Source organism: Acomys minous (genome assembly GCF_964271855.1).
Source record: "Acomys minous genome assembly, chromosome: 9".
NCBI classification, from domain to species: Eukaryota; Metazoa; Chordata; class Mammalia; order Rodentia; family Muridae; genus Acomys; species Acomys minous.
The window spans coordinates 65,567,842-65,591,163 of NC_140490.1; the positions used below are offsets into that span (position 1 = coordinate 65,567,842).

The 23,322-nt window shown below is 36.2% G+C and overlaps 1 protein-coding gene across 1 annotated transcript; it reads right to left on the minus strand.

The window, feature by feature from the left end:
- Positions 1 to 2,557: 2,557 nt before the first annotated feature.
- On the minus strand, positions 2,558 to 10,128 carry LOC311605859 (prolactin-3B1-like; the record flags this gene model as incomplete). Its single annotated transcript, XM_084796718.1, has 5 exons — positions 2,558 to 2,743; positions 4,163 to 4,342; positions 6,244 to 6,348; positions 8,806 to 8,989; positions 10,022 to 10,128. 5 exons carry the CDS (start codon positions 10,126 to 10,128, stop codon positions 2,558 to 2,560), a joined length of 762 nt encoding a protein of 253 aa, XP_084652844.1.
- Positions 10,129 to 23,322: the final 13,194 nt, after the last annotated feature.

A 23,322-nucleotide genomic window follows, 5' to 3' on the forward strand; every position in this document is an offset into this window, starting at 1 on the left:
TCAGAGAAAGATGTTTATAAGGAAGTGAAACAGCAGCATGTTCTCAAGGGATGGAAAACACTCTAACTTGCATAATGCTTCACTATGTATGAAGAGAACAACTCAAAGTAGTTTTGTGACATCAATAAACAGAGTCATTATGCCTCTCTCTTCGCACGAGTTTATGAGAAGTAGACTGCTGAAAGTCACCCTCTGCTTAGTCAAGCTGCAATGCAGAGAGCAGCTTAGCCCCAGGATAGAAGAATAGACCACACAAGCAATCTGAGAGAAAAAAGAAAGAGTTGAGTTGTCTACAAGTGTCTGAGATCAGTGAAAATGCAAAGTAAAACAAGGAGTAGCTCATGCAGCTTAAAGAGGTTTAGATGGACTGAAATACTTGGTGAAGGCACACTCTCAGCTGCCCAGCTTCCTGCAGGCTGTGCAATGTATTTCAGGCTCTCAACTATCATGTCACTTTCACTCCTGAGGGGTTGGCTTTGGTGATGGTGCTCTCCCTGAGCTATTTCTTGGCCTTTAATTAACCCACCAACCATATTCATATATGTAACGCCAAGAAACTCATTTATTTGCCAAACTGAACTTTAGTAGTGTCCATAGTTTTTATTGCCCTTTAGTGGTACCTGTATTGCTCTGACTTTCATGACAGAGTAGACAGGTGTCTCAATAGAAAAAGTCTGTCTCATAATAGTAAGTATTGTGTGTTTCTTTGTGTGTGCACAAGTGTGTATGTGCACGTACTTATTCTGGTGGCAGTCAGAGAATACATTGAAGAAGTGCATTCTCTCTTTCCACTATGTACATCACAGGAACTTAAAATGCTTTCCAGTATCGTCGGTCTTGAATAAGGAATATTGTTTTGTTTTTATTTTGCTTCTGTTACACTATATTTCATACTTTCTGGTATAGTCCAACCACAAACAGTGGCCACTAACTGATGCCAGAAAGAAAAGAATTGTGAGAATAAAAAGACGGCGAAAAGGGTACACATTTCGTAGGTGAATGCAAACTCATTTCTTTGACATTTTTATCTTTCCTGGATTTATAACAGTGGGGAAGAAGAGGATTTAGAGAAGCAAGGAATAGGTCAGCAGTAATTCAGTACTGCTTGCCACTTTGCTGCTGTGGAGTCCTGGTGCATTAGATTCATGCATCAGTTATTATGAAGAATCTGTGAATGAATGTTTATTGCTGAAGTAGGATATCAGGGTGAGAAGTACTAGCAACAGCGGCTAATTAAGATGTCACAAGTGGAGCAGTTGGAGAGGAGAAAACTGACCGAGGCCATGACATATCCCTTGGAAAAGAACTGTCTCTTAATGTGTGGCCACTGTTTGTTTTTGGACTGTACTAGTCGGCCCACAACAGAAACACCTTATTCTCAGAGGAGTTTTACTTGAGCCATAGTCACTTTATTTGTCACTTATGTAATAACACACATGTGTTACTTACGTTTGTCTACTGAGCCCTGAGAAAGGTATGAGCATGGATATTTAGAAGAGAGCAAAGGAAGAAACATGAAAAGAATGGATAAAATTTGTCTTTCCTTATTTTTTGGCATTAATAACTGTAGGACAAGAGTAGGATGTTAAAAAGCCGAATGGTTAAATGGGGTATTGTTAGACCTATACTAATGTAGAGCCACAAAATCTGCAGTATCTGCCTAAGATGGAAATACGTAGGCTCAAGGTTGCGTTATTTATTAGAAAAGTTTAAAGATGCCTCATGCATGTATCTTAACAGTCTTCAGAGTGTTTAAAAAGGCAGAGCTCTACACAAAGCACCACAGGCAATGAAAACATGCTCAGAGTCAGGTAGATTTCCCCAAGGATAGACACACCAATTGGCTGTCTGTTACAAAATATTCAATGTTAAAAGTCTACATACCAGTAGCAAATATCAGTATAAGACTGAGTATGTTATATTTATGATTATCTGTATCAATATGCATACATATGTATAAATGCATATGACACAAATTAATAAAAATGAGGCCATGGATTTTAAGAGCAAGAAGAGAAGATGAGAATGCTTAGAAGAAGTAAAGCACGGGGATAATGTTATAATACTGTGTGTGTGTGTGTGTGTTGTTGTTTACTGTATTTAAAGATAGTCCAATTGTAAAGCAATTGTATTGTCTGTAGTGAGACTTGAGAAAATGCTCGTTGTGTGTTATTTGTTTTCATATTCTATGCCCAGATATCCATCTTCTTGGTAGAGTGGCTCTACTCATTACTAGGAGACTCTTGCTTAGAGTCTAATAAGTTCAGTCATCTTTACTCATTCTGACCAATATAAGCACTCACTTTACTTTTGTAAATTAAACTTATATATGGTGAAGATATGATATGAATATTCCAATACCATTACTAAATTCTGTATTAAATGTCCATAAAACATAGACAAATATACATTTTGGATATAACATTTCCAAAGACTAAGTTTATTTTTGACTAAAGTACTAAACCTAGAATTGCACCAAAGAGGTAGAGATTTAGTAGAGCCTTGAAGTTCCAGATGATAAAAGACCTTCTCAGTGACAGAAGACACAAATGGATGCTCAGCAATTGTTGCGATAGACTTCTCTGCACTTCAAGACCTTGAGAAAGTTGTCAATCATATGTGTATCCCTGCGTAGGCAGCGGTACAGGATACCAATATAGCAGTGAGTGCCCTCATGAAATGACTGCAAATCTGACCATCCATACCAGGAAATATAGTCACCTTCAACATCTCCAGGATAAGTCTAAGCATGGAAAAGAAAGGGATTATTTACATCATTAGGATTATTTGGTTATATCACCTTGTTGTATATGAGTGTATACATATGTATATGCACAGAGAGCACATGCACAGGAATGCATGTACATACATTAGAAGATCAGAAGTCAACATTTTAAAACTTCCACTGATGGCTTTTATCTTTCTCTATTTTTATTCTCTCAAAACACTCACCAGTGATCACTGTCTTTCTAATGTTTGGATAGTAAGGAATATTTACTACATATCTTTATTTTAAGGTACATTCTGAGATCAAATTCCTTGCTAGAAAGAAAGACATTTACTGACTATGCCATTTCATTAGCCTCATTCTCTAAAACTGATAAAGTTTGAATTATGTTAGATGGAAAATTTATTACTGTACAGTGAGTTTGTCATGCGTATGGACAAAGGTATTAGGAAGGAACTAGTCCTCTAAACATAACCATGATAGGAGAATGCATATTTTCCAGATAGCATTGGTCGCAGAAGAGGTAAATTCATACTGGCATAGACTGAATGACAGAGCGTTTGGAAAATGTTTAACTAGTATTTGAGCAAATGACAATAAAAGAGCCAGTATTTTCTCAAGACATTCTTTTTTTTTTGTATTCTTAGTTTTTCTCTATGTTTTTACAAGATTTCGTGAGATTTATTTTTCTTTTTTTACATTTATTTTTAAATTAATTTATTCTTGTTACATCTCAATGGTTATCCCATCCCTTGTAACCTCCCATTCTTGCCTCCCTCCCATTTTCCCCTTATTCCCCTCCCCTATGACTGTTCCTGAAGGGAATTTCCTCCCCCTGTATATGCTCATAGGGTATCAAGTCTCTTCTTGGTACCCTGCTATCCTTCCTCTGAGTGCCACCAGGTCTCCCCCTCCAGGGGACATGGTCAAATATGACGCACCAAAGTACGTGAGAAAGTCTCAGGACATTCTTGAGGCATTATTCCTACTTATAGTTTTAGGAAGAATAGCCTTTTATTCTTCTATCTTTAAACTTATCCAGTTCTCCATATAATTTATTCTTCTGAATCTTCGGACATATCAAACATTTACTAACTGTGTTAAAATTTATGAGTTCCAAGACTGTTATCAGATGTGAGTTACTCGGGGATATTGATCCTACCTAGGAAAGCTACTCTCCTACCTTTTGAGTTACTATGAGAAACATCTACTTACTATTAGGAGTACCGGTGTGTGATTTTTAGTAAAGAATGTGAAGAAGGTAAGATTTATAAACAGCAGCTCCTTACTGGCAAGGCTACAAATACATTGGATACTGGAATATATATATTTCAATCTCAGAAATGAAGTATTGAAAAATTCATTTCTTGTTAAACAAATGACTTCTTTCATGCATGAGATAGGGAACAGATTATGAAGACTGCCTGAGCTTACCTTGCTGAGTAAGATCTTCAGTCCCTCCAAAAGCTTGTGAAGTCTTTCTTCCAACTCTTTTGCTCTTGACAGCATGTAATCAGACATACCAGGAAGAGTAGTCATTGCCCACACCATATGCTTCAGAGGCTCTTCCCAGGCTTGTAGAATACTCATAGACATTTTCATAAGGTCTTCTGACTAAACAATCATGAATAACAGCTCATGAATATAAGTGAAATACAGCTGTGTTTATACATGTAGTGACTGAATGAAGGTATAAGCTCCGACACTGATTTGTTATGAATACGAATATAGAAAACATTTAAGCACATGATGTGCAATATAGAAATAATAGTATGTCACAGAATTATAATTTGCTCAAGTGAACATAATTTTCCTTAACAATTATTTTCAAGAATATCAAACTGGTCATGTTTGTTTTTATTGTATATTCTACTATCTAGTCTAGGTAAGATTATTTAACTTGAGTGGTTCCCTCAACCTTGAATAACCAAGGTTTGATTGCACACTATAGGTTTCTATGAGACTTTATTGAGATAAAATAGATGTTAATACCTTCATAGAGTAGTGGCACAAATTATTTATACACTAATGATCCTATTGCTCACTCACATACACACATATACTCTATCCTTATGAAATATTAAAAGAGAAGTATAATGAAAAAAAGAAGCCATTCTGCATCATAATGGACTCAGTATCCTTGAATTCTTTCTCTTGCCTCTAGCAGAGAAGCCCTTTTGGGGGTCAGGCTTTGGAGAACAAAATCTCAGTGTTACTTTTAATACTGACATGAAATTTTGACTTTATAAGTGTCTAGTCACTGTCGTAATATATGGGAATAACACATCTGATTCACAAGTTTTGCTTTCTAGTCTGTTTTTTTTTTATTTTGTTTTTTTTTGTTTTGTTTTTTGTTTTTTATTTTATTTATTTTTTTTTTTTTTGCTTTCTAGTCTGTTAACTACTGTCCTGGTAATGGAAAAGAAATGAAGTAGTAAGGGAGTCTCATGGACATTTTACAGCACACATGTAAATCATATGAATAAAAATGCAGTTCAAATGGTGATAGAAAAATCCATTGCTTGACTCTTTGTAGCCCAGGGATTAGACCTGAGGAATGGAAGTATCCCAGTTTGATTGCTACTTAAATGTCATGTGATTCAATCTCCATATAAGATTTTGGAACTTCAGTTCCTTATGGTCACAATAATGGCCTGTATTAGAAAAGATTTTTGGGAATTAAATCAATCAATGTTAATTGATTGCTTTTAAGGAGTGTAGACAAATAGATCGGAGCAAATGATAGTCTCTTCTTATACCTCTTCCTCTTTCAATTGCCATAACTATACTCATATTTTATTCGTGAAGAGCTTGTGTGTAGCTTTCAACTAGTATTCATGATCATGACACAAAATAGATTACATGTGTAAGATACACACACATAAAATGTTTGCATTAATCATATTCTGTTGTTTATGTCAGAGACTGACAGGGAATGTGTTACAACAGTTATATATTATAGGTGCTGAGATAAGCAATCCTCATCATATCATAGAATATCATCAAGAATATTGTAATAAGAGGAAACTCCTTTCCGCTTATTTTCACTAGAGATACAAGAAGAGACGGAGTACCTATGGAGGTGTTCATAAATAATGAAAAATTAATGAAACATTTATCATTAAGTAACGTGCTTCTAGACAAGAGCTTAGTATAATTTTATAAATACTTTTGCATCTGCAATTATTCCACACATGAATTTATGTTCAACCTTGAAGGTCCAAGTCATAGCAGCACTTCCCAGAGTATATTAATGATAATCCCTCAGGAAATGTACTGCTAAAACATGGTGCTCCAAATGTTCAGTTGATTAGCCTGTTATCATAGAAACAAGCATTTGCCTTAGAGTCAAATTACCAACCCATAAAACATGGTTGTCTGTCACTTCTTACCTTTTCTTGTATTTAAGGCTACTGAACCTGCTACGGCCACAGGGACCTCATACAGCACAAGTATGTTGTTTATGACTTCAGGGGTTTTTTTGTGTGTGTATGAAAACTATGAGAGAAACTTACTTTTGTCTGGTGAACTTGTTCACTGTTTTCTGGAGTAATGATTGAGGCAGTGTGGCAGGGGACTAACAATAGGTCCTGTGTGCAAGTACTACCAAACATCATATCCTGGAAGAAATCGAAAATTTTCATTTATTGGGGATCAATATTGAATAAATACACTTATGACAACATTAGTAATGAATTTTGTAAATGTAAATTATCATAGGAAATAATAACTATATAGAAATTAAATGAGGAATGAAATAAACACTGTCTACATACATTTTCCACCTATTGTATAAGCAATATAATTTTCTAACTTACAATCCTCTTCCCTCTTGATTTGTCCTTTTTAAATGCCAGTGTTTAGAAGTAAAGCACTAAAATAAACATACTCTAAAAACTGAGTTTAAGCAGACTTGCTTTTAGATTTCGGTTTAGTGCCAAAATATAATGTATGCATTTCCATAGTTAAAAATGTTGGGTCCAATTGGCACACAGTTATCTTTTTTTCCTTTAACGAGGCAACGTAAAATCAATTAATTACTCATAAGTACATAATATTATTTATGGTATCAAAATCAGTCATAAAAATGAGCATCAATGAACCTCCTTATGGAGATGGCTTCAAATGTGACAAACAAGCCACTGGGGAAAATGTCCTCATTTTGGTCACAGAAAGAATTCTTCCTAAAAATGGGCAATTTTAGATGCAGACAGTCAATGGCCAAACTCTGACAAGACAGGGTAAGCAAGTCCTCAGTAGCTCCTGACTCACAAATATGTCTGTCAGATATATTGGTCCAATATTATAGAGAATTTTCAGTGACTGTTAGGCATCAAACTGTCCCTGTCATTTTCTCAGTGTGAAAACTGCTAACTTGCGCTTCCTGCTTACTTGGATAATTAATTTTATTCCTTCTCAACTGTCTGATGGGGTTGAAAACAAGATTATTTAATTTTACAATTAAGCTTAGTTGTTTTGGGGTTAAATTTTTTAAAGACTTGATAGATGTTTAAGTTGATAAAGATGAGATCTGATATATATATATATTGATTTACATTCAGAATTTTAGACCCATCAAGATAAGAAAGATGCTCTCTTCAAGGCTGGCAAATACAAATAGCCAAAACACTATGAATGTTACATTTATGTAATTCCTGATTTTTTTGTGGTTCTTCTTGCTATAGGTAGTTTATTGTATATATATGTAATAATATAAATGTATATGTTAAAAAAGGAAAAAAAATTAAAAACTAGATATATTCTAAAGAAAAATTATGAATGATGAAAAATATTTTAATAAGTTTGTTTAATAATTGCAGATTATCAATAGAAGATTGTATTTATAGAAAGAATTTATTATTTAATACTGGCAATCATTAAATGCATAGAAGTGTACCTGATTCCTACAGATACTGCAGTTGAAAGATTGTGAATGTAGAATATGTAACAAAAGAAACATGAGTAAGATATGGCAAGGAGAACATTTATTCACTAGAAGTCTAAAGACATATGCTCTATATTTTTAGTTTTTCACTGAGGTTTCTTTGTTTTTCCTCATTGATTGGTCCTAACCCAGTCGAATATACCTACAAGGATAGAATTTTCTATTTAAAGCCTGCCCTCCACTTTAAATGATATACTCATTCCTGAAGAATTAAAAACACAATCCTTATCATTTGTGTTTTCTGAGTTGCGTCTCTATTAACATGGTTTTCCATAATTTAGATTTACTCTACTCTTAGTATTCACTGCCAAGTAATTCCCATAAAACAGACATCTACACAGTGATAGGTGAAAATGCCCATCTAGACAGGAGATCTTCACCAAAGACAGGATTTTACTGCACATACACTAAATGCCTTTTAGACTCATATAAAAAAAAGAAATGCTTTAAAAAAAAACATTCATCAATAGGAATCGAGCATTTGCTCCTTCCTTTACAAGTCCAATTTTTCATGAAACTTCCTAATCTCCCTGTTCTATGTTACAATGTCTGTTTTTCACTTATGAAATCATTGCATTTAAAATTTGTTTCATGGTGGTTTCTGTTTTATGCGTAGGGTTTGATGATGACTCTTTCAGAATGAAAACTACTTCAAGAAAACCACAAGAAAATCCACAGAATCAACAATGCTGGACTCACAGGGGCTCACAGAGTGACTGACAACCAGAGAGCCCACCAGGAGTCTAACCAAGCCCTCCATATATAAATGTCATAGTTGTCCAGTTTGCTGTTTCTGTGGGATTCCTAACAGAAGGAGAAAGGTCTGTGTCTGACGCTTTTTCTTGTTTTGGGAACCCTTGTCCTACTGGGTTTCCTTGTCCAATCTTAATATAAGAGGAGGTGCTTAATATTTCTGCAATTTGATATGCCATGTTTGGTTTGAAGGCCTGCTCTTTTTCTGAAGGGAAATGGAGGAGGGGTGGATGGGGAGGGGTTAATGAGAGGTGGAGGAGGTGGGAGGGGGAGGGAGGGAGGGGACACTAAGGTTGGGTTGTAATATAAAATATAATTAATTAATTAATAATAAAGATAGATAGATGATTGATAGACCAGAAGGAAGTATGGCACTTACGTAGTCAGTAGACAGTCTTGAAGCATAATCATGGGTGAAGTGTGATATTTGAGCCAGTCGTTGGTATATGACTTCAATGGACATTTGGGGATTTGGTGAAGATGTCACAGGTGCCCATAGGATCAGATTTGACACTGCTAGCAAAAGGAGCGTCCCAGCTATAAGAAAAATGACACTGAAATGCCTATTCAGATGAAGTTTCGTTAGAGAAGCTGCATAGAATATACTGTCTGCCCTGAGTTCCCTGTGCTACAATACTTGGTTCTATAGAGATGGAACTGGAATCATTTTGTTCAATGAGAAAACATACATGAATAGTGAGGTTTCTCCCCTCCATAGATTGAGAAGTAGGAGAATTCCCTCAGCTTGGGTTTGCCTTAGCAAAGCTTCTCAATTCAGTAAACATTTTTACCTGAGATTAATCTTGAGACAAGGTCCTCAAGTCATTCTATGTATTTTGAAGTATTGGGAATATATGTTCATTTTCCAGCTCATAAAATAAATTTTAACTAGTTCATTAATTATTATTTCTTGCAACTTAAGTTTTACTTAAAACTTAAGGTGACTTGTTAAAAACAGACCTCTTTTCTTTTTGTTATTTATTGCATAAACCAAATTGATAAGATCACAAATCTACTATCATTGTCTGCCTATGGTTCTGGGACCCAATTCTGTCCTGGGTGGATACATGTGAGCAGAACATTATCCAAAGCCTCAAACTCCATCCTATTATTTCCTGTTTCTGTGACTGAACAAGTAAACTATTGAATGCTATGTTCTCAATAAAGTTCAACTTCCCAATTTCAATAACATGGTCATTTTTGTGTTCTTGTTTCTTGTTCTGCATGGAGTTCCATGCCTGGAAGGTAGTTACATGCAGATGTGCATTAGAAACATGTAACAGTATCTGTTTTTGCCAAGATGTTAAAAAAAATAAAGCAGCAAAGAGATATGAAATATCCATGGATCTTGCATTAGCAACCTTTCTCAGACAAGGAGGCTCCCCTAGAAAACCACTAATCTCAAGATTGATTCAGCAACTCCTGACAAAATATTAATTCTCAGCTCAATGTTGTCTTGTATATTATGGAAGTGATGGAAAACGATAGTTCTCCAAATACTGCAGCACCAATAACAAGAAAGAATCTATTCTATCCAAACCATCACCAGGAAATAACATATGGAGGAAACAGGGTGTAGATGAAGTGCTACTTACAGAAGCATGGTTGAGTCAAAGGCAGCTGCATCTTGGAGAACTTCTACCAAAGTGTGGGCTCTAGCACCGGAAGGCTGCTGCACCTGAGTACTGTCTTCGCTCAACATATTGCCTCTAATATATATTACCAGATTTTTCCCAAGGTCATGCAGGTCACCAGGCAGAAGGAAGTACTGTCTTTTGTCAAGGTAAAAGTTGCAGGATTATATTCCCTTAGGAAGTAGAAAAATTTGCCTTATCTTGCCAGAAATCCTGTCTCTGCACACATTCCTTTGCATTTTTCAACAGTGTTCAGGGTTCAAATTATTTTGAAAATCACAAAAGTCATCTCAGCTCCACAGTGATGCAGGGCAAGGTAAAGTAGGAAAATATATTTCCTTATACCTTTTCTCTAGATCAGAGTTCTGTATTCTTTCTGTCCTGTTCCTGTCATCTGTTAACTCCCCTAGGTGTTTCAGGTTGTAAGAAATGCCATCCATCAGTTCCTTTTCAGCTTTGGACTGGTATATCACAGCAACAGTATATTATTCTCAGTATTTAATCAAAACATGGATTTCTGTCTGTAACCCGCAAACTTTACTGTAAATTTCTTTTTACAAAGTAGATACTGCTCCAGCATTAAATAGGCAGAAGAACAAATGTTTGAGAAGCACTTTGATAGCCGTATGATATTCACTTAACAAAAGCTGAGGGGACTCCCATAGGTGATGCCTATGACCTTCACTAAAACGTGTTTTTGCTACATTGTAGAAATGTAGCTTGTAGAATTCCTCAATCATGGTTAGCTTTACATCCTTTCGAGACATCATTTTCTATAAGCATAACTCATTGCCACTTTAATAAAAATATGTGCACATTACCACATGGTTGCTTGTTTTACCTCTATATGTTGCAAAGTGATTATCCATACCAGGTAAGCCATTCCTTGAAGGGTATTTGAGTTAGTTTGGGTATTGGGTATTTTGAATATTGAACCAAGAAGTGTAGTCTCATAAATAACTGAGTCTACCCATTTAAGTCTGGTGTGCAAACAAAGGTTGGCCTATATTATGGTCTTTCCATATGAAAGTTTTCAAATGCTCATAGGAATGCAGTTTAAGCCCTACACTGAGATACTAGTTCTTTAATTTCTGAGTCAGAATTTATGATGTTCAAACACGATGTGTACCTTCTTCTAATCCATTAACTTCTAATTCATTTCTTTTTTCCTGAAGATTTTCCAACTAAATAAGCCTTGTAGAAGAAGCATTAAATGATGGAAATTTTGTAAATTAGACAGCTTCAAAGTGTAGAAATTGCCCCACTGAGGCTGAGAATCGACGTAAGAAACAAGAAAAATTATAGGAAGGTTAAAGATAAGAAGTTTCAAGAAACAACTAGGATTGATTGCTCAAGTAAGATGGATCTTTGTGGGTGAGATATTTGGTTCTATTTAATAATCTATGTACTACCTCCTTCTGTCTGAGTGTCTAAGACTGTTTTCTCATCCTGGCATCTGCCATGGTGCTCACTGGATGAGTCCAGTTGTGCTTGCTACACAGACTATACAGGTAACAAATAAAACAATAGCCCATTCCATCTAGCTATTGCTCACTGCCTTTCTAGCTATTTTAAGTGTTCTGTAGGGTACTAGAATGTTTGGCAAATATATTTTTTTGTTGTTTAAGTGTTTAGCTCAATGGGCCCAAGTATGAATCAGCAATTTTAACTCCAACATATTTCTGTTTCTCATAGTAATGCAAGTCCCACTTACAGTTCATCCTCAAGCAAATAACCCCAATATGATGTGAACCATATCTCTTTTACCTTCAGTGTAGTTATTCCAAAGGGGAAAAGTGCTCAATGTTCTGTAATGCAGAGATAATTCTGACTCATTTACCATTTGCCTATAGTGACTCCCTTGATCAAACTTTTCCTTTGTTCCCTGTCCATCTCAACTGTTTTTCGTGTTCAGAAAGGCTAAAAAACTTTTCCTTTAAACATCATTTGTGATTTTTTTAATATACACATTTATTTTATTACATTTATAAAACAAACTACATTCAGTAGGGAGACCCATGTGACAATCATGGGAATAATGAGTTCTGTACATGTTACATTCATAGTGACTTGACCATCTGCATTCATGCCATTTGAAGTAAGTGTCTTTCCTGACCTGTTGGGTCTAAATTTCCAAATGAGATTCAATATCTATCCTATCTCAACTCTAATATCTTAGTTTCTTTATCTTGATCTAAAATGATCTTGTCCCCTAACCAACTAAACTTGGTTATAAAACTATACTATCTTGTCTTCAAAGCTCCTCAGAGATTTAAGAAGTAATAAAACTTAAATTCCTGAGTGAACCAACCATGTGGGTTAGCAGTTTCCAAAATGTACATATTGACTTAAGACAGTTTACTGCCTGACCAGTCCTCCAATACACTGTGTAACAGACCCTCATCTTCAGCTGTCTGGCCTAATATCTCTGCCAGACTTGTTTGCAGGGCAGGAACTATTGAGGACTTGCTTACCCTGACTTGGCAGAGTGGGACCATCGACTAGGCCTGCATCTAAGTTGCCCATTTTTAGGCAGATTCTGTTTCTGTCAGGACGAGGACATATTGCCAAGGGCCTGGTTTGCCACCTTTGAAGCCATGTCCATAAGGAAGTTCTTTAATGCTCATCATCTTCTTTGAGGTGGGCTGGGTGTTGCCAGGAGTGAACTTGACTTGTTGATGAAGAAATTTAAGATTGTAAGAACAACTTTAAATGCCATATTCTGTGTTTCTCTGAGGCTTTTGAAGACCTTACTCAACTATTTTAGCACATTTATCAATAGAATTATATCTATCTGTTAGGCTTAGGATATATAGTCTTGTGTTAAAATCTGTCAAGTATTTGACATGCCCATGTTTTGTATCAATATACTAAATTCTATAGCAATGCCTTAGACATAACTTTAATTATAAATAACAATTAAGGCCTTGAGTTAAAGAGTAGGTTCAATCATCTAGCTTTTGTTCTGTCCTCCCTCTGTATTCCTAAATCTCCCTTTCTTTCTTTTCAGCTCCCATCTCCTTGCCTACATATGCAAGATAAAGGCGAAGAGAGATGTTCCTGCATTTCCCCTAATATTTTCTTTGTATAAGACCAATAATGACTTATGACCACTTCCCTATGAGAATAGGCATTTGTAGATCAAGCAAGCAAACAGCAACCTATACCACTGCCTCCCCCCACCTTAGAGGGAATGGGGCATCGTCCTCTTAAGTTTTGTTCAGGTTGAATTGGAGTGAATAATACCTTGGAATGGGCCCCCCAAAAATTGAGAGAATGGTTAAGCAATCTAGTGATTGCAAGGAGATGAGAGAGGGGATGGGAACGGGGGTAGATGAGGGAGGGGGTTTGATCAGAAAGAGATGAGAGAGGGGGCTACAACTGAGATGTAAAGAACTCAAACTATGGAACAAGCAGGTAATTTATATTCCTAATTCCACTACATGGAAATAGTTCTGAGATTGGCAGAGATATGAATGGAAAGGCATAGAGAGGCCTCATGGGGACCACAGATTCTCTGTGACTTACTATTAGAGGTCACTACTAGTAAGGCATGAAGGAAAATTTGCAAATGCCTTACGTCGACTCATACAATGACCAGAAAACTAGCTGTAATTGTTCTGTGCATCCTGCACACCTCATACAATTATAATGTTAGAACTGTATAATGCTTGTGAGAAATCATGTTTTCAGAACAAAATAACCAGCTGGATCAGACCTGACAGGAATCATTCCTCCCGATGGACACTGACATCCTGCATCTTCCTAGTACCAGGCCTGCATGAGTCCGTTGCTGTTACTCTTCAGATTTGGACAGCTTCCCAGACAACATTGTAGAAAAAACTTCTGATCCAATTAGAACCACCATTTCAATCTCCTACTAAGCCTGCAATCTCTCAACATTTAGAAAGTGATTTTGTTTTGTAAAGAGGAAATACATTCTAAACATAATAGGACTTACCACTTTTTGCTCAACAGGTTACTACCTTTTCATTGGGAAAAAAATGAAAAATTTTCTCTGCTATTAAGCATGTGCTGCCCATAGCTGACTTACCAAATAAGCCAAGAAATTTCCATTCTCTTTTTTATGTGAGAAAAGAAGTCTGTAAGTACAAGAATGTGAATTTCCTCCAAGCAACTACATATGTCTACAGTAGCAAACAGGACAACCTAGGTCCGACTTCTCTTAATCCACAGAGAAGGGCAGATTAAGCCAGTTCATAGTCCTTCATGGAAATGATCAATAATGTGTAATTTATAAACTATAAGAAGTTTGCAGGAAATTGTAGGATAACGTTCACTTCTCTTTCCTCTATTTAAAAAAAAAAAATCATTAGATAAAGAAAACAATGAAATTCATTTCCTTCCACCAGCAAGTATTTCCATGTTTTTATGGAAAACATAAAAGCTCATTTTATGGTATTATGGATCCACTTGCTTACCTATGGGCCATTTTTGTTCAAAAGAACCTACCGAAAAATCTCATAGAGAATTGGTCCCTGTGATTGGAATATAGGAAAGTCCAGCTGTGGGTGGATTTTTCCTTGGGGCTATGATTTGAGTCTGAAGCTCTCACTGGACAGATAAAAAGAATTGGGGATCCTTTGATTTTTACATCACCCCAGTTTTTCAAGGTCTTTTAGCACATATTTTTAAAAATAGCATGTGTGCATAAGTACAGATTCTAGAGTTCAACCTTCTTGTCATTTTAAAGATTTTTAAAAACTTCATTTTGAAAAGTCTTTTTATATAGGCCTGAGTTTCATATATTAGGGTAAAGTGGCAAGAGTGTGACCCGAGATATTCCTGTAGCTATGGCACCATGAATAGGATGCAGAAAAGGTCAGCGTGCAAGGCATCTGTCTACACTTCAGATCTAGAGACCAAACTCATATCCACGTGACCAGAGGGAAGCAGTTTATCAACAGAGGTATCCACTGTCCTGATGGCGTTCACTATAAAAAAAAAACACTGCGATTGTTGCATTTCAGGGTTAGGACAGTTGTGGAAACTTCCTTAGGTCTTTTTTTGACTTATGTTGTTCTCTTTGTGACAATCTATAGAACATGTACATTCCACAATCTGTTGAACCATTTGTTGAGAGACTGGCAAGGAGGCAGCAAAGCTCAGGTTTTTATGGTGGAGTACATTCTTGATTGATTCTAAATACTTTTTTTGGCCTTCCTGTGATTGGATTTTGCTTTATCTTTGTCTTCTCATTTATAGTGTGCAACCCTATGGACTTATCTGAGATGAGTTTATGATTATGGAAGATAGGAAGTGAGCCCTATGTTGCAACAGTTTCCTCTTTATTTCATTTTACATTTACCAACTAAAAAACACCTTTCCAGACCTTAAAACATTCTTTGAAATCCTAAACATGATCTAGTCTTTAACCCCATCAGAAATTGAGAAGTAATAAAAGTATTACTTAGATAGCAAGTGCTGGCAAGCATCTCCTGAAACTAAGAACTGATAGAGACACTTTATTGCTTGGTCAGTCATCTGTTCTCTCTCTATAGGGTTAGAGCATCATCTTTTGGACCAGTATATCTGGAAGAATAGTTGTAAAGCAGGAAATATGAAGGACTTACTTATGCAGCCATGGTATAGTGAAGCAGTCAACTCAGCCTGAGTCCAAGTCTTGTCTGTATATATAGACAGAAATGGGGCCCTTTGTCCAGGGACTAGCTTTATAATTTTTAAAAAGTTCAAAAGAATTGAATTATTGATCCTTAAGTAACATGTCCTCAAAGGAAAATTTAGTATTATACCATAAATACTACTGTATCTGTAACACTTGTTTGTATATATATATATATATATATATATATATATATATATGTATATATGCATGTGTGTATTAAGTATGTATAGTCAACTTGGAACTTCCAATTCATATTAAAGTTCTGCAGGCAATTTTAAGGATAACTCCACAGAAAATTTGCTGTTAAAACATGATGCTCTGAATGGTCAACTTATTGGCCTGCTATAATGTGAATGAGCTTTTATTTTAGAGCAAAATTGTCAACCATACAGTATAATATGTCACTTCTTTTCCATTCTCTTGGATTTGAGATTACCATACCTGTTAATGACCCTAGTAATCATGAATAGCAGAACAAGCCTTTGGATTACTTCAATTATTTTTTTCAAAATCAGGGAGGAAACCTACTTTTGTTTGGTGGACTGTTGTCTGGAGTAGGGATAGAGGCAGTGGGGCAGGTGCTTAACATCACGTTCTGGGTACAGTGCTCCTACCAAAGTTCTTATTCTGGAAGAGTGCAAGTTCTGATTTCTTATTGTTAAATATTGAATATGTGTGTTTATAATCACATCAATAACACATTTTATACAAGTACATTTTTTAGCAAATGATAAATATATAAAACTTAAAACAGAGGAATGAAGCAAAGACTGTCTGTCTACATTTATTTCTCATTGCATAAAGACTCTAAGTTTCTACTTTCTAGTCCACTTACCTTATCCATCATTTTCTCTTGTTTTGCCATTCCTAATTGTTATTTTTAGAGATCACTAAATAAAACACATACCATAGAGACACTGAGGGCTTAAGCATCCCTTTATCTATTTATAGAAGAAAAAGCCATACAATAGTACATGTATGTTATGGTCCCACTGACACTGAGTAGCCTAGTGAGCATTGTAAAATAAATATTTCTTTTAAGTACACAATTACATGATAAAGAAAGGATAAAATCCTTTGATACCATCAATAAGAATAATTAAAACATAGGTGAATTCTAAAAAAAATATTTACCAAGGAATGAATAATGAATTTAAAAATTAGTATATAATATTTATACATTAGTCAATTGAATATTCAAACAAAAAAAGAAAAAATTGTTGTATTTGTAATTTGGTACATAATGGTTGTTGTTTCATTAGTAGAGCTTTTTCAGAGAAGAAACCAGAAGGAAGACTTACAAACTCAGGGAGGACATTTGAGGTAAGAGTATGTGTGGAATGTTCAGCCACGCCTTGATAAGGCTTCCAGTGGACACCTGGAAAGTTGGTGAGGTGGTCACGTGCTCCCAAAGGAACAGGTTTACACTGACAGCAAAAAGATTGGCCATCCTATAAAGAGAAATGACACGGACATGATCCACTCAAATGATGATCCTTTAATTACACTGTACAGGCCATCTGTTTTTAGGTCCTTGCACTATAATATTTGGTTCTGTATACATGAAATATGCAATAAATTGTTTAATCAAAAAGCATAGATAAACATCTATGTTTCCCCCATGCATAGCTTGTGAAGTATGAGAATTTCCTTGGCTTTGGATTGCCCCTGTAGAAATTTTAAATTTGTAAAAATCTTGAAATAAAATTAGTCCTGAGCCAGAATCTTTAATCAGTTTTCTTCTAATATATTTAAGGGTTGGAAATTTATGTCCATTTTCCATCTCATTAATGAAATTTAAATAACTTATTAATTCATTTTTATGCAAACATCATTTGAAAATTATGGTGACCTTTTAAAACAAGCATGGTCTCCCATTCACCATTAATTGCTGGTTTAAAAAAATTGGTAAAGTTGCAAACCTGATGTTCCTCTCTAAGTAAGATTGCAAAACCTAACTTTCCATAAAGTAAGCTTATTTAAGTGACAAGAGAATCATCAAAATCCAGGCAGCCCATAGTTTACTTCCTTCTGTGACTGACTCAATTAAATCATTGAATCTTATATCCTCAAAAACATTCAACTTCTCAGTTTCAGCTATTTGGACATTTTTATTGTATTAACTTTTTGCTGTTGTTGTTTTGAAATGTGTCCTATGTAATGGAAGATGTTTAGAATCAAGTGGCCATTGAAACCTCTAACAGTGTTTCCTATTATCCTTACGTTAAAAAAAACTTCCTAAATTAAAGGAATGTATGATATCTATAGGCATTACATGTGTTTTTAGAGATGAAAATCACCCCTAGAAAATCAAATATCTACATGCTGACTCAGCCACCACACTCACAAAAGTATTTCCAATCTCACTTTTGACTTGACTACAGTTGGGCCATAAAATATATCAGTTCCCCCAAATAGTACAGCATCAATAACTCCAAAGAATATATTCTATCCAAACTCACCTTTATGAAATAATACACTAATTAAGCGTAGGAGGAAGATCGTGGATGAAATGCTACTTATCGAAGGACAGTTCTACTGCCATGTGGACTATAGCACCAGGAATACTTTACCTGAGTGCTGGAGTCTGTTAATGTATCAGCTCTACTACATACTAAGAGCATCTACCCAAGGCCATATAAGTCAAGGGGCAGAAGGAAGTAAGGCCTTCAGCCCAGGTAAAAGTTCCATGATTCCGTCTACCTTACTCTTGCCACAGTCTCACTTCTGCCTGCTTTGTTTTGCATTTTGCGTCAATGTCCAAGGTTCAAGCTATTTTGGATATCACAAAAGTCATCTCAGTATCATGGTGACTCAGATCCAGGTCAAGTAGGAAAATATATTTACTTAAGTTTTTTCTCTAGATCAGAGTCCTCTATCCTTTCTGTCCTGTCATATGTAAGGTTCCCTGAGTGCTTCAGGTGGGGACAAAGGCCCTTCATCAGTTCTCTTTTGAGTTTTGGGCTGGTACATTCAGGAACGGTCAAATATTCTCATCATTTTATCGAAACATGAATGTCTTGATGTATCCTGTGAACTCAAAAAACTTTCTTTTGTAATTTTATTTTTTAATGTATTTATTTATTTATTAACTTTACATGCCAACAATAATCCTCTCCTTCCTTTCCTCCAGGTCCCACCCTCTACCTCTTCCCCAATCCCTCATAAAATGGAAGCACCCCCAACTCACCCCAGTATATTGTCATATCAGAACTGAGTGCCCCCAACAAGTCAGCTCCACCAGGAGAAAGGGATGAAAAAGCAGTAAAAAGAGTCCATATTAGAGACATCCACCACTTCCCTTACTTGGTGACCCACATGGAGCCCAACATTCCCATCAGAATCATATGTGTAGAGGTGCCCAAGTCCAGCCCAGGCATGATCCTTGGTTGCTTCTTCAGTTACTGCAAGGACCCCTGGGTCCAGGTTAGTTGGCTATGTTGGTCTTCTTTTGAAGCTCCTGTCTTTTTCAGGGTCCTTCTATCCCTCCCCCATCCTTATACAAGGCTCCCTGCCCTCTACCCAATGTTTGCCTGCGAGTCTCAGCATCTGTTTCAATCCTTTGCTGGATGGGGCTTTTCAGAGCACAGAAATGATCAATGTCATTATTCAACAAGGAATTGCAACTCTGAGAATCCATCTTACACCAATCAGAAAAGCTAAGATAGAAAACTCAAGGGACAGCACATGCTGCCAAGGATATGAGAGAGGGAAACACTTCTACATTGCTGGTGGGAGTACAAACTTGTACAACCACATTGGAAATCAATCTGGCACTTTCTAAGAAAATTGGAAATAGCTCTACCTCTAGACCCATCTATATTACTTGTGGGCATATATCCAAAAATGATGCACCATATAACAAGGACATTTGCTCAACTATGTTCTTAGCGGCTTTATTCATAATAGCCAGAAACTGGAAACAACCCAGATGTCCTTCAACCGAAGAATGGGTAAAGAAACTGCAGTACATTTACACAATAGAATACTACTCAGCTATTAAAAACAGGGAAATCATGAAATTTGCATGCAAATGGATGGAACTAGAAAATCCTATCCTGAGTGAGGTAATCCAGACCCAGAGAGACACACATTTACAGAAGCCTAGCATAGCTGTACTCAAAAGACCTTCTTTTTCACAATTTCGTATTTTAATTTTTATTTTGTTTCCTTTTCCTCATCATTTGCAAATAACGGACCATGTAGACGATGGGATTATATTACAACTACTTTACATGCAGTGGCCAGCTTCAAGAAAGTAGATAATGAGTTTGAGGTTGAAAAACTATTAGTGCGAAGAAAACTTATTTCAAGGTAGGATAGAGAAAAAGGAGGTCCCAAGCCTTAATAAAGATTAAGAGGCAAAGCATATCAACTCAGCCTGTGTATGAAACTGTACCCTATTTAGTTGTGTATACTGTGCACTCACTCAGCCTGAGATCCTTAATGCTGCCCCCTGGCATGGTGCTGACTAAATAGGATAGGTTGATGTGTCCCACATAGATCATTAATGGAGTAAGTAAAAGCGCAGCTCTTTCTGTTTTGCTATACTCACTGCCCTACTAGCTACCTTATCGGGTCCCTCTGAGAGGTACTAGATGCCTTGGTACCAACAAGCTGTTCTTTGTCCACAATTTCACCTCAAAGAGCCCAAAGGTGCTTCAGCAGTTTCAACTGTACTGCTTTCTCATTTCTCATAGTAATACAAGACCCATTTACAGATCACCCTCGAGCAAATCTCTCAGCATATGATATGAACCATATGCCTGCATAGCTCATTTGCCTTCAGTGTACTTCCTTCAAAGGGAAATAGTGATAACTTTAAGTCCTTATAGCCTGCAGAATCTCAACACAAATCCTTTACCATTTGCCTTCCAATGATTCCTCTGTGAACCTTTTACTTTTTTTCCTGCTTTTATATTCAATGAGCCAAAAACTTCTGCTACAGTGTCCATCATCCTGTGATTGAGTTATAGGGTGGGAAGAGATATTCTGAACATGGATAGTATGCTCCAGCCCTTGCCTAACTTGCTGCCAGGCTATTCACTGATGAATTTTGATGTTTCTATCAGATATGTTGTAGTTACGTTGGCTAAAAGGAGACAAAAAAGACATCTAGAAAGAGATAAGAAACTTCTACTATCTTCATATTAAAGAATGAACTGTATAAATCTGGAATGAATCAGTTTTTTTTACATCCCACAAGATACTGTCTATAGTAGAAAACAAGAACGACAGCTCTTGCTCCCACAAAATGCAGTTAATCTTCTTCATAGTTCCATTTTTATATGACTGATAACATGCACTGTATATTTTTTAAACTGTAAGATAACTGCAGGCAAGGGGAGAAGTAGAAAAGAATACATTTATCTCTATCAATTAAGTCATTAGACAAAGAATATAATCAAGACCATTTTCTTTAACAATACTTTTTGGGGGGTGTTTATGTAGAAGACATTGAAACTCATATTGTAGTTTTATAGATTAACCTACTTGAACATGTACAGTTTAGTTCTAAGCCAGCACCTTATGTACTTTTCCATTGGTGTGATAAAACACTGTTGCTGAGACAAATTAGACAAGAGTTTATTTCAGCCTTATAGTTATGTGGAGTTAAACTCTATGACCATCATGTTGGGGAGCATGGCAGAAGTTAAGCACTCATGCCATTGGCGCAGTAGCTGAGATATCATATCTTCAGACCAAATCTCTAGGCAGAGTCATAAACACTGAATGTTGATGAGGTCTTTTGAAGCTTCAAAGCCCACCCCAGTGTTGTACCTTCTTCAGAGAGGTCAAACCTCATACTCATTTTCAAAGCAGTTCCAATAACTTGGAACAAGTATTCAGTTACATGACTCTACATCAGCATTCAAACCACACAGTAAGCCATAAAGAAAACTCAGGGCAAAATGGCTACTGCTGTTGGAATATAAGAAATTTCAGCTTCTTTTAGGCTTCTCTTACTGCTATGATGTAAGGCTGAGACTGGAGGAAGAAGTTAAAAGAAGTGGGAACCTTTTTTGATTTTGATATTCTCTCTGTTATATCTAATCTTTTTACCTGTATATGACTGTATACACAGAGACCAGAGAACAACCTGGTAGTTATTTTCAGGAATGATGTTGACCTAAGTATGCTGTTGCTCTGACCTGAAACTCATGAATAAGGGTAAACTGGCTGGAAAGTGACTCGGGATCTTCCTATATCTGTCTCCCAAGGGCTAGGATCCAAGAGCATGTGCGCTTGCCCAGCATCTGTACTCTAGTTCTGTAGAACAAATTCATACCCTCATGAAAGAAAGGGAAACACTTTACCATCAGATACACCATTTTAGTCTTCCAATGTTTTTATAAAGAATACTTTGAGTGATGAATTTCATGTTTCGGAAAGTTATAGAGTGCTCATTAGGTCTTGGTCTTGATTTACTTTGTGTTCCTTATAACAATTTATAGAATATCTGTTATCTGTTGATCTGTTTTCTGAAGGAGACATTGGCTATGTTACAGGAATGTTCAGGACTTGAGAGATTGCCTATGTGACAGGAGCGTTCAGGTTTGTATGCCAGACAATTTGAATAGCCTTATCAGCCTTACTGATTTTAGGTTTTGGTTTTATTCTTGTCTTTTCATATATGGTGTCAAAACAATGAGGCCTCATCTGAGATCAGATTTTTGTTATAGAATTTGGGAAACAACCCCTTTGTCACCACAGTTCCCTCTGAGATTAAACATTCCATCTTGGAAGAAAATTTCTTATAATGTTGGGTGTTAAAATGGGAGGAGGTGAAACAGCAGGTGTTCTTAGGGAAACATTCCATCCTGAAGGAAAGCTCTTTATGCTCAGGAAATAACAATTCATGGGCTTCGGTATGACTCTGGACAAGTTAATTAGGACCTTCTTTGCAAAACATATATACACTCTACTGACTGTTGAGAAAGACTCTTCAACATGAACAGCTGCCTTAATGACTTGCAGAACAGCTACACAGGATGGAAGAAACAACGTGATTTACCTGGAAGAGACACACATGACCTGAACTGCTTGTAAATAAAAGAAAAGGAGAGGTTAGTGAAGGCAAAGCCATTTCTATAAAGCAATCTTAGGAAGAATACTACAGAAGCTCTGGTGTGTATATTCATTCTAGTTGGAAAGTGAGTGGTTATTAAATTTCTCTCAAATATCCTATTCCATACCTCTTTTTTTAAAAAAATTATTCTTCTTTCATATATTACGCCCTGACTGCAATATTATTCACTTCTCTCCCCCAAGTCCCTCTCCCCCTCCCCTACTTTCCAGCAAATCCACATCCTTTCTGTTTCCCTTCAGAAAGGAGCATAGATACATGCAGCATTCAACGGTGTTCAGAAAAGATTCTTCTTGAAGTAGATGTTCATTAATAGACATCTACAAATGGATAGTGCACACAGAATGACTCTAGAGTCCTCAGCCTTCAGTTTGATGTCTTTACCAAACTCTGCTCAAAGGGCTCAGAAGTTTATGTAGAACAAGTGACAGAAAGGTTTTGTTTCTTTCTTTCTTTCTTTATGGTTAGCACATTTAAATTATTTATTGGATAGTTGCATTTTTTGTTTATTTGTTTGTTCGTTTTGGT